Source organism: Rhineura floridana, chromosome 1, assembly GCF_030035675.1.
Source record: "Rhineura floridana isolate rRhiFlo1 chromosome 1, rRhiFlo1.hap2, whole genome shotgun sequence".
NCBI lineage: Eukaryota > Metazoa > Chordata > Lepidosauria > Squamata > Rhineuridae > Rhineura > Rhineura floridana.
Window position 1 is genome coordinate 180,001,727 of NC_084480.1, and position 14,865 is coordinate 180,016,591.

Sequence of the window (14,865 nt, forward strand, 5' to 3'; positions counted from 1 at the left end):
CATTATCAGCCTAATTTATTGAAAAATAAGTTTTGTTATCTGTTTTCCAGAATGTATTGCCACATAGGTATTCTTAGAATTGTAGTTTGCTGCTGTTGAGTAACAGAGATAGAGGCAAGCCAGATTTTATGGTGCAGCAGCCTTATGTCAATTTCACCTAAGCACTAGATTATGTGCCTTTCCATTGGCAGCCTACAGCCATACTACCCTAAAAACACCCAATCTTGAAAGCTAAGTAGGGTCAGGCCTGGTTAGTACTTGGATGGGAAACTGCCTGGGAATACTGGGTGCTGCAGGGTTAGAGGAAGGCAATGGTTAAATACCTCTTACCATGAAAACCCTATAAATATATCCAAAAAAGATTCAGAGAGTCGTAATTGACTTGAAGGCATATAACAACAACAAACATTGGCAGCACAAAACCTAAATTTGGAACAATACAGAGAAGATTAGTTTGGCCCTTGTGTAAGGACAACGCACAAATTCCCAAAGCTTTCCATATTTCTATCTCTTATACTTTGCTCCCCTTACGTATAATTTTAAAAATAAATTATTTACCTGAGTTGTAAGCATGCATTATTTTGTAGTACTATTCATATTAACAGCCTATATAAAACATTGTTTGTGACCAAATAACCTTGTTTTTGTTAATCTATAATAAAGTAAAGCTAACTTTTCAAACATGTAGCTAGGATTCCATTTACCTGATATATAAGAGGATGAGAAGGATATGGCAGTTGTGTTCCTCCTTGAAACGGCCCCCTCCTTACAAAGTATTCCTCATAAATTAGGTTGCACATTATGGGAAACAGCAGAGAAAGGCATACAAAAGTTTTTTTTATATATAAAAAAGGTATTGGTAAAAATGTAGCAAACCGTGATGGCAGTAGTAAGGATTTTTAAAAAACATGATGTATTTTATGTTCAATAGCACAATCAGGTGCAAAAGAAGACAGTTGCACAGACATTTTCCACCCTAGGATATTCCGAGGGCTGAGGCAGCAAATACAAAAGTGCCATCCTTCCCCTTAATAAACAGGGAACAATTCATGGTCAGGAAGTTCTTCTGCTCAAGCTCTCAGATTTGTCCTCCTGTCACCTTTAGCAGAGCCTTAACACCCTTAGCAAATCCACAGCTGAAAAACAATGAGGGCTGTATATAATTAATATGCATTGTGTGGATAAAGTGAATCCAGAGCCAGTTTTTCTCATCTCTCATAATATTAGAACCAACAGGCACAGTTGAATGGTGATTCAGGACAGACAAAAAAATACATATTTACACAACAAATAGTTAAACAATGAAATTTGCTTCCATAAGATGTGGAAGCTCTGAAAGGAAATTAGAAAATTCAATAGAGAATAAAATTATCAGTCATAATGGCTAGATGTTACCTCCAGGATCAGAGGCAGTATGCCTCATAATACTAGTCGCTGGGGAACTACAGCAGGAGAGAGCTCTTACCCTCATGTCCTTTTGTGGGTTTCCCATAGTCATCTAGCTGGCCACTATGGGAAATGGGATGTTAAACTAGCTAGACTTTTGATTCAGTTTTTATCACCCACAACTTTAACATGTTCTTATCACTCTCATCTTTGCCTCACCCAGTAGGTGCCTGCAGGTGCAGATTATCATGCTAGGCCTGGAATGTTTTAAATTGATTTTTATAGCCTTCACTTTATGGACACTACTGCGAAGCAAGTCCCACTGAATTCAATGGACCTTAGTGTGCTTAAGGCTGTAGCCAAACGGTCTGATCCCAACAGCTTAAGTGGGAATAAGCCTCATTTGCACCATTAATGAACAGTTAAATTTTATTCAGAGAAGATCTACTGTGTTCAATGTAGAGAAAAAACCTGCGGGCAGCCGTTGACAGTCCATTAGAAGTTTTTAAAACATCATCCATTTGTTAGAACCAACTGAAAGTTATAAAACAGTGAGCAAGCCTGCGAGTTTCACAGAACTCTTCACCAGGCTGGATGTCAGACAAAAAAAAAAGCGGGGAGAGAAGAGAAAAACATGCAGCTGGTATTAGAAAGGACTACAATGTTTATTCAGTCACAGATGAATCAATTATTTTTTTCTAATCAAAATACCCCCATAGTTAGAGTATATCTGCAACTGCAGTCCCAGAAGAGGCATTACTTTACCAGCAATGTATTTTTTCCTCTCCCCCCCCTTTTAACTTCCAGCCTGAGCATGTATACATTGAAACCAGAACTAGCTCACTACTTCCAATAGAGCTCATTCCCGACTGCAGCTTTGGCCCTGATCAGCCTATAAAATGGTCAGTGCCTGCCCAGCCATCCTCCTCTTCCTCAATGTCAGAGAAAGTCATCGCACCTGTACGTGTAGTGAATGAAGAAAAGCGCCAAGAGGGTTCGGTTGGGCCAGAAGCTGAGGCGAGCACCGTCGCTGCAGAGGACGAGTATCAAGGGGACGAGGAAAGCAGGCGCTTCCTGCACCGCCCAGGCCAGCTTGGCTGGTACTGGCCGGCCGAAAGAGAGCGAGGTGTAGCGCCCGTAAGGCAACTGGATGTATTTGGCCAGCACCACCGCCGCCGCCATGGAGCCCATCAACCCATAGCTCATCAGTTCCATCACCCGCTTCTCCTCCGGGCCGGAGATGCGCCGCCAGAAACCTCCGGAGCAGACGGAGCGGCTCAGCGCCGCCGCTTCCTCCATTGCTTGCCTAGGGAAGGCGTAAGGAGGCGAGAGGAGGCCACACGGCTCGCTGGCGCTCCGCGACTCGACGGCTGGCCCTCCCACCTTCCCGCGCAGCGGCCTACACCATGGGAAGGTGTTTGTGAGGCGTTCCGGGCGTGGCCTGGTCACCTAGTCACCGCCCGAGTCGAAAGGATCGCGCAGAAGGCGTCACAGGGTCAGCGAGACTTTGGGGAAACGGTACCCCCCCCTCAAGGCGGGAATCGAAGACGCAGGGAAGCTTTAGATGGGTTACAAGGGGCATCGGCAGCACAACGTTGCAGTGTGGACCCTCGTATTTCAGCTACACTCTGCCATTCCCTCCCCGCGCAGTGTCCGTCTTTGTCCCCAACCAGGAGGCGTCGTTCCGTGGCCGCTGAACATGCCCAGAAATCACTGGGCTGCGGGGGTCGGGCGTACTTCCTTGAGGGTCGCCCTCCCCATACTTTTTCTATTTCTGCTGACACCTGCCTCGTGTGCATGGTTGTTACCGTTCTGGCTACATAAACTGAAGCATGCTTTCCTGAAGGTCGGGAATACAATTAAAATGATGGTGGACATAAATCACAGCTCTATTAATTTGTGGAAGCAAAATCAAGATCTGTTGTGGCAGATACCTGAAGAGTTGGCCTGTGTTGATCTTCTTAACTGATGACAGAATGAGGTGGTGGTGTCCCTGTTGTAACATTATTATTTTTAATTACCACGCAACCGTAGGTTTGTGGATGTGCAAAAGGACAAAGTTAATGAAACCTCCCTTCTCCCAAGTGCAAGCAAAATAAACATACGGGCTATTACCAAGGGTGGGAGCCTTCCCCTCCCAAATTGTATTAGATCTGCCACCAGCTATGGGAGAAAGCAAGAGATCGTCTGCCATTCAGTTTTAGGTTAGGAAAAGAAGGACCCAGATTAGTCAGTTTCAGGCTCGGAGGACAAGAACACCATTTACAGTGGGTGTACTCATACACAGAGAGAGAGAGACAGATCTGGCTGCCTGGAGGAAGAGAAGCTGATCTCCCCATCCTCTGGTTCCCTGATTTTGGCAGAGCTTGGAAGTTACTTTTTTTGAACTACAACTCCCATCAGCCCCAGCCAGCATGGCCCCTGGATTGGGCTGATGGGAGTTGTAGTTCAAAAAAAGTAACTTTTCCAAGCTCTGGATTTTGGCTCTTTGGTATGTTTACCGCAACTCCCCCTCCCCCCATCAGCTATCTGATAGGAGAGAGAGGCTTTACCTGCTGCTGGATCAGCTGCATCCCATGGGATGCTCATGTGAGAGAGGCCAGGAGGAAGATGAAGCTTGCTAGTTCGGCGGCAGCTTCTCCCATCCCCTTCTGCTGTTGAGCAAGGCAGGAGAGGCTTTGCCTGCCAATGGATCGGCTGCGCTAATGAATCAGACACATACACAATGGGATGCTCCTGTGATAGCCTGCTGGATCAGCAGAGGCTCCTCCTTCCATCCCCATCAGCGGATGGGCAGGAAAAGAGAGGTTTTGCCTGCTGCTGGATCGGCTGCAAGATCAATGCCACATTAAACTACTAGATAGAGCTTGCTCTTTTCTATCAGCCCAAGGAAGCACAGTTTAAAAAACCACCTCCTCCTTTACACTCAGTGTAAATAAATTGTTTGCGTAATATCGCAAAATAGCTTTTAAGTAGAAATATTATGAATTAAACCTTTGATTTTACATTTGATCGCAAAACTGTAGTTTAAAAAACAACAATGTGATATTGCTACAGAAGCCAGAAGGAGTTCAGTACCAGAAGCAGGGATGAACTATAAGCAAGACGGAGGAGGCATAGACAGAGGGTGGGATCTAACCTCATCCGCCCATAATGCAAAAAAGCGGGAAAGACCTCTCCTACTGCAGAGGTTAGAGCAGTTAATAATTGGGACAGAAATAATAACTGGTTTATAGTAGGGTAGAGGAAGTGCAAGTTTAAACAGAAAGTCCAAAATGGTGGGGAATGTCATATGGATGCCTGCAAATTAATGAACACACAAGGGGGTTAGATTACAGATTAAAAGGAAGTATGGATGGGCCCATGGGCTAAAGGAAAGGAAGACAAACTTTAGGCTTGTGGGATCTACTTTGTTTTTACTAGAAAAACCACCATCTGAACATGGTATAAAAGACATACCTTTATAATTTTAACTGAGCCTAGGTATTAGTTTTGAGTGCTATAATCATTGAAATGAAATTGCAGTCCATCCACACAAAACCCCATTCCTGATTAACCATCCCATCCCAGTTTTCTTCATTTCAGCATTATACGGGGGGGGGGGTAATAATTGTTGCCATTGTCAGAGAGGTGGAGGTTAGATATCCTTGCCGATCTACTTTAAATCACCTGAAGTTTTACCTGGAGTTCCTGAATTGCCTTCTGCCAATCCCTGTACAAGGGGATCTACTCACTTACAGTGTTATCTCAGATCTTCACTTGTCAATCCTAAACATACAGCACAATCCTAACAATGTTAAGTCTTATTGAATTCAATGTGGCTTACTCCCAGAGTCCTAGTAAGGGGTTTAGACTGCAGCCTTTCTTGGGAGTAAGCCCCATTGGACACAGTGACACTTCTAAATATATATGTTAAGCATTATCCTTTTAGATTAGTAAACTGAATGCTGGCTCTGAGTGTGGTGGCAAGATCTGAAGGGATTATGGATGTGGCAATTTAATTAGATTTACCTTTACTGCAACTTGAAATGTGCGTTGTGTTGGGATTTCTGTCTCTTTTCAACATGACTGTGTGATTCTTTCAAATGACCTGAGACAGATGGACACTAGCAAAATTTGAAAATATGTTCATGTGTGTATTATGAAATTGTTCTCCTGTCTGTATCTTGATAATACTTGTGTATACTGTGTAATGCTGTTGTGGAGACCTGTATTGGTATGGTTGTGTTTCCCCGATAAAGATTAAGTAGGGATGTATTTCCCCAATAAAGGCTGAATAGCTGACAAGTTATTAGAACTTTATTTAGCCAAGTGGTTTGGAGTGTTGTAAACCAGTGTGAGCCTCAGCCCCAATCTGTGCTCCCCTTGCTTTTATCACAGAGCTGAGGAAACTCCAGCCCAGAGGCTGAATGCAGTTCTCCAAGTCTCTCTCATTATATTGGACCAGGGGCTCTTGATCTACAGAAGGAAAAAGAGGTGTATACTTAGGTCGCTGTGGTTCCTTAAAAAATAAGGAAAATTTTAGAGTGACAATACCTATTGGACTTCTTGCTCTTGGTACTGTTTCTTGTTTTCTACCTTGGAGTAAAGCACCTTAGAAAACATGATTAGGTAACATTGTGGCCAGGGCCATTTTAGAGGGGGTCCCAGGCAAAGTGTCCTCTAGTGGGCCCCTTCTCCTGTCAGTGGGTCCTGGCAAGCTTACCTGGCTGAGGTGGCAGCATTTCAAACAGCACTGGGATGATGGTTCTAGCCACCCTTTTATTTTACCACAATGCCCCAGAGCAATACTAGGTCAAGGAGGTATGATATATTAAGATAGTGGCTAGATTGAGCAGCCTGGTGCTGCTCAGAGTGCCAGCCCAGGAAAAATATTGGGGGGGGCAGGGCAAATAACAACAGCAGGCCCTGGCAAGTATTGTTCCCAGCCTGACCATGTCCATCCAGGAACAAAGAGTAGCAGAAATGACAAGACAGTATAAATGTCAGAATGGAATTGGCCAGAACACCCCCTTTATAAATAAAACTGCCCAAAAGGAGGGTGTGGGTTAGAGAGACTTGAACCAATATTTTAGAACTGAATCTTTTCAATATTATATGTATTTTAACTCACACCCAGAGCTCATCTGGAACAGAACAAAATATGCCGGAACACCAGCTTCTGAGCTTGTCAAACTAACCAAATTCACAAGTCACATTGGATGAGATAGGAATGATGCAATAAACCATAAAACATCCACAGCAACCATGTTCTAATACCTGTTCAGAGCAATGAATGTTATTCTGAAAAAAATGGCCTGGAACATGTTAGGAATGTTCTGGAGTATCCCCACTTTGGTTCATTCTGATTTGAAGGAGTGGCAAGGCCCTGGAGTATTCTGGACTATATTTCCCATCCACATCCTGTTTTCTGAGTTGTTGTGCCTTCCTGAGTACTGTGAGATGAGGACAAGCAGCAAGGGCCATCTTTTCGCACTTTCAGAGGAACATGCAGGCTCTGAATTAAAACATTTCTTGGCAGATTTCCCTCACGCCCAGCAGAACAAACCTATTGTCTAAAAAACGGCATTAGAAAGCAGAACTAGTTTTTTTCCTCAGTGTCAGCAAGAAGTACATATGCAACATAAGATCACCTCATACCCCAGACCCCTCCTTTTCACTTTGATGTGTAAGAGAAAAAAAGTGTATTTAAGAGTGGGGTTTGAGACCCAAGCGGGCAATCTGAGCTCCAACATCTATAACTATGCTCTTAAACAGTGGTTCTTAACCTGGGGTGCACGTACCCCCGGGGGTGCGAGACAGTTTTTCTAGGGGTGCGAGGCCCAACCAAAGATTTTGGAAAACTGTCATTTATCTTAGCTAAGTTAGGCTAAAACACACATTAAAATAAAAATAAAAAATGAACTGTTTTTTTCAGGGGGTGCGAGTGCATATTTTGGAAATCCAAGGGGTGCTGTCAGTGGAAAAGGTTACGAACCACTGCGGAACAGAGCACAGGACTTCAGGCCACAAGTTGGGAGAGGAGTCTGTGTCAGTGCAAAACTTGAGGCGGAGAGATTCCTTCCTGCTTTTTGGTTAGCACTTCTTCACATTCTGCAGCTGCATTCCATGCCCACTCCGTAGGGCCTAAAATAGGTAATCTCTGCTACCTGTTGTTTCTTATAGCAGTAGGGACCGTCTGTCTCTTTAGTTTAGAGTTATGAATGGGTTAGGATATTAAGAATTAATGCTACTAAGCACCAGAGCTTGGCAAAGTTACTTTTTTGAACTACAACTCCCATCAGCCCAATCCAGTGGCCATGCTAACTGGGGCTGATGGGAGTTGTAGTTTAAAAAAAGTAACTTTTCCAAGCTCTGCTAAGCACCCAGTTTTGTATCTCTTTCTTTGAAGAAAAGAAAGCTTTGCCTGGTTTGAAACAACATTTCTTGGGTTATGCACATGCTATTTGGGCACATTTCAGGGCAAAGTGTCTGGTTTATCCCTAGCAGTAGATCTCCCTCCTCTCAAGGAGGCTTGTTTAATGGGATATGTGGGTGGCAGGTTCACACACTCAGATTCCCAACAGACACGCGTGTTAACAAACACCAACTTCCAAACTAACCAAACGAACCAGATTTACAAGTCACATTAGATTAAATGGGAATAATGCAATATGCCACAAAATTCCGATATCTGTTCTAGGCAGTTGATGGTATTTTGGAAAAATGTCCCACTTTCTAACCTGGCCAAACCAACCAAATTCACAGGTTATACATACTAGAAGGGATTCATGCAACAGACCAGAAAACCTCCACAAATCAATGTTCTGATACCCATTCTGGGCAATATAAATAGTATTCTGGAAAAAATGACCTGCAGTGCCAGCTGTCCAGCAGTCCAAATAAACTCCATTCGCAAGCCATATTGGACCAGGTGGGAACGATGCAGTAAGCCACAAAATCCAAACTTCGGAATCTGTTCTAGGCAATAATCTAAGTTCATGGTGCTGGCTTTGATGCGTAAAGCCTTAGACAGCTTGGAACCAGGATCCCTGAAAGATTGTCTTATCTCTTATATACTCAGTCAGTCACTCCGCTCTGCGGGTGAGGACCTCCTGCAGATACCATAACAGGATGTCTGATCCACACAACAAAGGAAGTGGACCTTTAATGTTGTGGCACACATCCTTTGGAATTCCCTCCCCTTTGACAGGCACCATCTCTGTTGTCTCTTTCACATCTACTGTAACACCTTCCTCTTTCAACAAGACTTTTAAGCAGAGACCTTATTCCAGTCTGCATCTGTGCTGGAATTATTTTTAAGATGTTTTTAAAGATGTTAAAAATATGTTTTTAAAGATTGTTTTAAATATGTTTTTAAGATGTTTTATTTTAATGTGTTTTATAGATGTTTTTAGTGTTTTATTGCCTGTTTGCTCCCTTAGACTCCTGGGGGAAGGGTGGGATATATATTTAATAAATCAATAAATCTATATTCTAGGGGAATGGTCTTGAACCAGGGCTGGCAAGTACCGTTGGGCAAGATGAGGCAAGTACCTCAGGCAGCAGATGCTGGAGCAGCAGTGGCAGCTCATCTGGCCATTCATCCTCACCTTCTGACCATTCCCCTCTGATGGAGATTAGAAATATGTGTGCCACACATTGTGTTATGCTCCCTGTAAACTAGCTTGTTGCCCTCATGTGCAGCGGAGGATGCTATCCCGTTGCCAGTATTGAAGAGTCAACTACCAGTCCAGTCAGCTTTGGTATAATGAATGGGAGGGGCACCATTTTGTCCTTTTCCCTGGGAGGCAGCAAAATATCTTGGGCCAGTCCTGCCAAGAACACCAATTTCTGAGCTATAAAACTGACAAAATTCACAGATGGGAATTATGCCACAAATCAAGAAACATTAACAGAAGACACAGGGAAAGTGTGCAAAGACTGTCTCCACCTGAGTTGACTGCTTCTTTGCTATTGCCCCCTTTCAGAAGTCTATCAGACCAGGGTGATGTTCTGCTTAGTGTCAGACTGCGACATGACTGGGGAGTTTTCACTTAGCCATGAAGCTTATTTGGTGCCAAAGGCATGAAAGGACTCTTGGCTGGCTCTTTCTTCTGCCATTATATTTATTAACTGAACTGTTTTTCCTTTTAGATATTGAATGGAAAGTTTATTGATAGCTATTATTTGGATCATTATCTTGATTGTCCTGCATTCTTGTTTATTTCTTATTGTTAGGCATTCAGTAGAAAGTTTATTGACTTTTATTATTTGGATTATTGTCTTGATTTTACTGTATTTTTGTTTGTTTCTTATTGTTAGCCCCTTTTGGCTTCTTGAAGAAGGAAAAATGGGGTAGAAATATTCTAACTGAATTTCTGGTGCTTGTTCTGGACAGTTTAAGAAAAAACGAAACCAACCCCCCATCTTGTATTGTGGAGTTTCTGGGAGATCACTCATGAGCAAATGAAAAAAAAAAGTAATATACTAATAAGTTAAGAGCCACTTAGGCTAGTAAAAAAATCATAGTTCCAATGCACACGGCACAATTAGATAAGTTTGTTATACCTTTTACTAGCAGTGGACAGCCCAGATTTCATGGCTTCATGACATTCTACAATACTGTTGACATGCCACATAGGAATACAAGGGACTAATATCCCCGCTATATATTAAGGCTTTTCAGAATTTACCTGCAGATGCAGAGTATAATCCATTTGAACAAACTAACTGGGAACCTCATCTTGCATTACAAGAAATTGTAATAAGAACAGCAACTGGGGCAGCCAGAAAGCTTTCAGATATCTGCTTTTCAGATCATATGAAATACCATTAAACTCTGAGAAGCAGTCCATAGCTTTTAAAACTCTGACTTTATTTCATATTTATTTAGTTTTTAAATTTTTGACTTTTCCTGCAAGAGCTTCAGTTTTTCTTCATGAAGGAGCTTGACCCCCTTGATCATTATGGTTGCTCTTTTTCTGAGTCTGCAAGCTACTGTGCTTCATCATTCTGTCTGAATTAGAAGCATGGTTGTGAACGTTCATGGCTAAGTCTGGGCCCGTGGCAGGTTTGCTGAAGGAAAAATGCAATACAAAAATGGTAATCAAAAACAACATCTCCTAAACCGCCATTTGCCTGGAAAGTAGAATTTGGAATTGCTTTCCAAGGGCTACTATGTAGCCCCATCACTGGCTGCATTTTCACTGCCTAACATTTTTCAGAGTCCTAAAAATGGTGTCGATTGCTGCTGGATTTCTTTTAATCCAAGGGTGGGAAATCTTTTTCAGTCTGAGGGCCACATTACCTTCAAGGCAACCTTCTGAGGGCCTACATGCCAGTGGTGGGTGGGGGCAGAGGCAAAAGCGGAGAGAGCAATAGGTGTCAATTTTGCCCTTGTCCAGGAGACTAGTCTCTCTCTACACACGCGTGCGCGCGCCTGTCTGTCCTCCAACCAGACAAGCAGGAGGCATTAACAGACACGTTCCAGCGAAGCGACAACAAACCACTTGGGAGCGTGAAGCAAGGCTAGAGAAGAGTGTGGCCTTTCCCAGGGCCAGATAGAAAGTCCTGGAGGAAGGTATTCACCCTCTGGACCCTGGGTTCCCCACACATAACCTCCATTAAGTGTACTGTAGAAAGGCAGGCAGAAGATAAGCAAACTAGCAAATTACAGTCCGCTTCCTCTACGTCAGAGAGCGGGTAGAGGGCTGCGTCTGGGGGGGGGGGGAAGGAATTTGCAACAACTGTAGAATGCGGCCTGCTATTAATATTGCAAGTTAAAGGTGCAGTTGGTTTTGAATTTTTAGAAAGCTATCACCACCACACACACATATCACACCCTTCAGGTTGCAGCAAAGGTCAGCCTAAATCGTTCCTGCAGACTCACTTCTAGCCCTAAACCTAGTACTCATTTCCTAGTAGAAGTCCTGCACTCTACTGACTTGCAAGCAAACATATCCCGTTTTGCCATGTTTTCAACTTTTAAAAAATGCACAAGAAATGGCTAGGCTAAAAAGAAAGTTGGGATGGGCACGCGACCCCTGAGACGTCATCGTCATTGGCGATCACTCGTGGGCAGAGCTTGGAAAAGTTACTTTTTTGAACTACAACTCCCATCAGCCCAATCCAGTGGCCATGCTGGCTGGGGCTGATGGGAGCTGTAGTTCAAAAAAGTAACTTTTCCAAGCTCTGCTCGTGGCCGACTAAGATTGTCTTCCAGGAACATAGCTATGCTGAAATGCGTCGGATCACACGGATACAAAGGAGCTGGCAAATGAACCCGGAATCTAAACATAGTGTGTGAGTTACATTATTAAAAGTCTATGTGCTTTTCCCCCCGGTTACGTCCGTGTACGTACAGAACGCAGCACGGAACAAGCTATTTGCCAAGCCACGCTGTAGGGACGTTTAGATTTTTGCTGAGATTATTGGGTTCGTTAGCGTCCGTTGGCTCCTGTTTCGGGCTATTGCAGGCACTGCCGGTCTTGTGCGTGCGATGGGCCGCAGACAGCGCCACAGACGGCAGCGGCAGCAGCAGCAGCAGCAGCAGCGGGAGAGGGGTCCTGGGGTGAGTCGAGGCCCGAGTGTGACGGGACCAGGGCATAACTGAGACGTGATCTACACATGTCTAACAGTACTGCATCATTCTGCAAGGGGAGGGTTCACGTTATGTAATGTTTCCTCACGACAGAGGCATTTTAGTATGCTTGGGAGAAGGGCTGGTCTAGGATTCATCTCCTTGATATGCTAGTTTTCTGCGTTCGTGGAATTTTGCTTTATCTGCATGGAGGAACATTACGTTACGTGTACCTTCGCCTGCAGTTCTGAAGATGCAGAATAGGGTTTTATTGATTCTTTCCTCTTCTGCTTTTCTGCTAGGGCTGGCCTGGCAGCGGCTATCCAGAGATCGTGAAGGAAAATGGACGCTTTGAGCACTACTATGGCAAGCTGGGCATTGTGCCTCAGGGGGAGTGGGAGAGGTTTATGGCAGCCCTGCGGGAGCCACTTCCAGCTACTCTCCGCATCACAGGATACAAGAGGTGAGCAGTGCTAGTTGCTGTGTTCTTTATCTGCAGGGTTTGTATTGATGATGATTAAGTTTCTAGGGGAATGTCAAAAACATATATTTTAACATGGCTATGTATGAATAATGTTTAATTTCTATTTAGTAATCTTAAAGTGATGAAAGAACTTTGCTGGTAACATAGGTCTGTATTTTTTACCCCTGTGTTGTAAAAGGTGGAGGGAGGGGCACTGAGTCTGAAAGAGAGTGGCTTGCCCAAGGCCCCTTAGTGAGTTCCCTGTAAATATTTCAAACCAGGGACTTGCTGAATTATCGCTTTCAGTGCAGTCTTAACTCTTGGCCAGCAGCCAGCATTGCATCCACATCCCTGGCAATTGCGCAGTGAGGCTGGTGCTGTGAAGAGGCCTAGATTGGGCCTGTTGGTGTTATGTGACAGCAGCAGGATCTTCACCACTCCCAAAAGCCCAATTACTGGGGTTTCCACAGGTGGGGATGCTGCTGTCAGTAGCTTCTGGGTCCTGTTTGGGTGCCACATTGGCATGTTTCCCACAGATGGGGCTTCATCACCAGTAAAGGCTGGCAAAGGTATACCTCTACTCCATTCAACCCCCCCTCCAGCATGATGGATCAGGAGTTTAAACTAAACATAAGAGCCCTGCTGAATCAGACCAAAGCCTGTGGTGAATGTAGTTAATTTTTCTGTTGCATCGTCGCAGGGATGGGTACCTGTGACCCTACAGATATTGTTGGATTACAGATCTCATCATTCTTGACCACTCTGCTATGCTAACTGGGGCTGAAGGGACATGGACATCTCAAGGGCCACAGGCTTAACTTTGGTGTTGATACTTGGCAAACAAAGTTTTGCAGATCTTTGTATTACTTCAGAAATTTGCAGAACTTGCTTGACCAGGGGCATGGCTGCTTTCTGAAGTAATGCCAAGTCATGTCTGTGTTATTATACAGCCACGAGAGTGGCTGTATACTATAGTCAGCAGGGATTTTTCACGTTCTACCATGTTAAATGAAAATATGCCCCCCCACTCCTTTCTGGTCCTTTGTATAGTCCCAATTCAAAACAAACACAAGTCTTATACTGTTGGATTCAGAATTGCTTGCTCTACAACTCTGGAAGTTGTAGAATCCACAGGTTAAAGTGAAAAACGGGAGGAAAAAAAACTAGAAGCCGTTTGGACTTTTTCCCCTTGAATTGACATAAGAACATAAGAAAAGCCTGCTGGATCAGGCCAGTGGCCCATCTAGTCCAGCATCCTGTTCTCACAGTGGCCAACCAGGTGCCTGGGGGAAGCCCGCAAGCACGACCCGGGTGCAAGAACACTCTCCCCTCCTGAGGCTTCCGGCAACTGGTTTTCAGAAGCATGCTGCCTCTGACTAGGGTGGCAGAGCACAGCCATCATGGCTAGTAGCCATTGATAGCTCTGTGCTCCATGAATTTGTCTAATCTTCTTTTAAAGCCATCCAAGCTGGTGGCCATTACTGCATCTTGTGGGAGCAAATTCCATAGTTTAACTATGCACTGAGTAAAGAAGTACTTCCTTTTGTCTGTCCTGAATCTTCCAACATTCAGCTTCTTTGAATGTCCACGAGTTCTAGTATTATGAGAGAGAGAGAAGAACTTTTCTCTATCCACTTTCTCAATGCCATGCATAATTTTATACACTTCTATCATGTGTCCTCTGACCCGCCTTTTCTCTAAACTAAAAAGCCCCAAATGCTGCAACCTTTCCTCGTAAGGGAGTCGCTCCATCCCCTTGATCATTCTGGTTGCCCTCTTCTGAACCTTTTCCAACTCTATAATATCCCTTTTGAGATGAGGCGACCAGAACTGTACACAGTATTCCAAATGCGGCTGCACCATAAATTTATACAACAGCATTATGATATCGGCTGTTTTATTTTCAATACCTTTCCTAATTATCGCTAGCATGGAATTTGCCTTTTTCACAGCTGCCGCACACTGGGTCGACATTTTCATCGTGCTGTCCACTACAACCCCGAGGTCTCTCTCCTGGTCGGTCACCGCCAGTTCAGACCCCATGAGCGTATATGTGAAATTAAGATTGTTTGCTCCAATATGCATAATTTTACACTTGTTTATATTGAATTGCATTTGCCATTTTTCCGCCCATTCACTCAGTTTGGAGAGGTCTTTTTGGAGCTCTTCGCAATCCCTTTTTGTTTTAACAACCCTGAACAATTTAGTGTCGTCAGCAAACTTGGCCACTTCACTGCTCACTCCTAATTCTAGGTCATTAATGAACAAGTTGAAAAGTACAGGTCCCAATACCGATCCTTGAGGGACTCCACTTTCTACAGCCCTCCATTGGGAGAACTGTCCGTTTATTCCTACTCTCTGCTTTCTGCTTCTTAACCAATTCCTTATCCACAAGAGGACCTCTCCTCTTATTCCATGACTGCTAAGCTTCCTCAGAAGCCTTTGGTGACGTACC

The 14,865-nt window shown here is 44.0% G+C and overlaps 2 protein-coding genes and 2 pseudogenes across 4 annotated transcripts in view; 3 read left to right on the plus strand and 1 right to left on the minus strand.

Annotated features, from left to right (window-relative positions):
* SRD5A1 (steroid 5 alpha-reductase 1) overlaps positions 1-2,813 on the minus strand; it is a 56,987-nt gene extending 54,174 nt beyond the window's left edge. For 2 of the 3 annotated variants that reach the window (XR_009758328.1, XM_061588356.1), the window contains exon 1: positions 2,345-2,813. Coding sequence is in view for 2 of the 3 variants with exons in the window: in XM_061588356.1 (XP_061444340.1) it covers positions 2,345-2,685 (341 nt within the window). In the remaining variant the exon portion in view is untranslated. The remainder of the gene's footprint in view (positions 1-2,344) is intronic. The other variant, XM_061588347.1, reaches the window with a different exon arrangement.
* LOC133375876 (5S ribosomal RNA) lies at positions 191-299 on the plus strand (annotated as a pseudogene).
* On the plus strand, positions 409-506 carry LOC133375974 (U6 spliceosomal RNA; annotated as a pseudogene).
* Positions 2,814-11,703: 8,890 nt separating the features above from the next.
* NSUN2 (NOP2/Sun RNA methyltransferase 2) overlaps positions 11,704-14,865 on the plus strand; it is an 80,953-nt gene continuing 77,791 nt past the window's right edge. The window contains 2 exon segments of the mRNA XM_061588399.1: positions 11,704-11,938; positions 12,250-12,410. Of these exon segments, the coding sequence (XP_061444383.1) occupies positions 11,867-11,938; positions 12,250-12,410 (233 nt within the window). The 5' untranslated portion in view covers positions 11,704-11,866.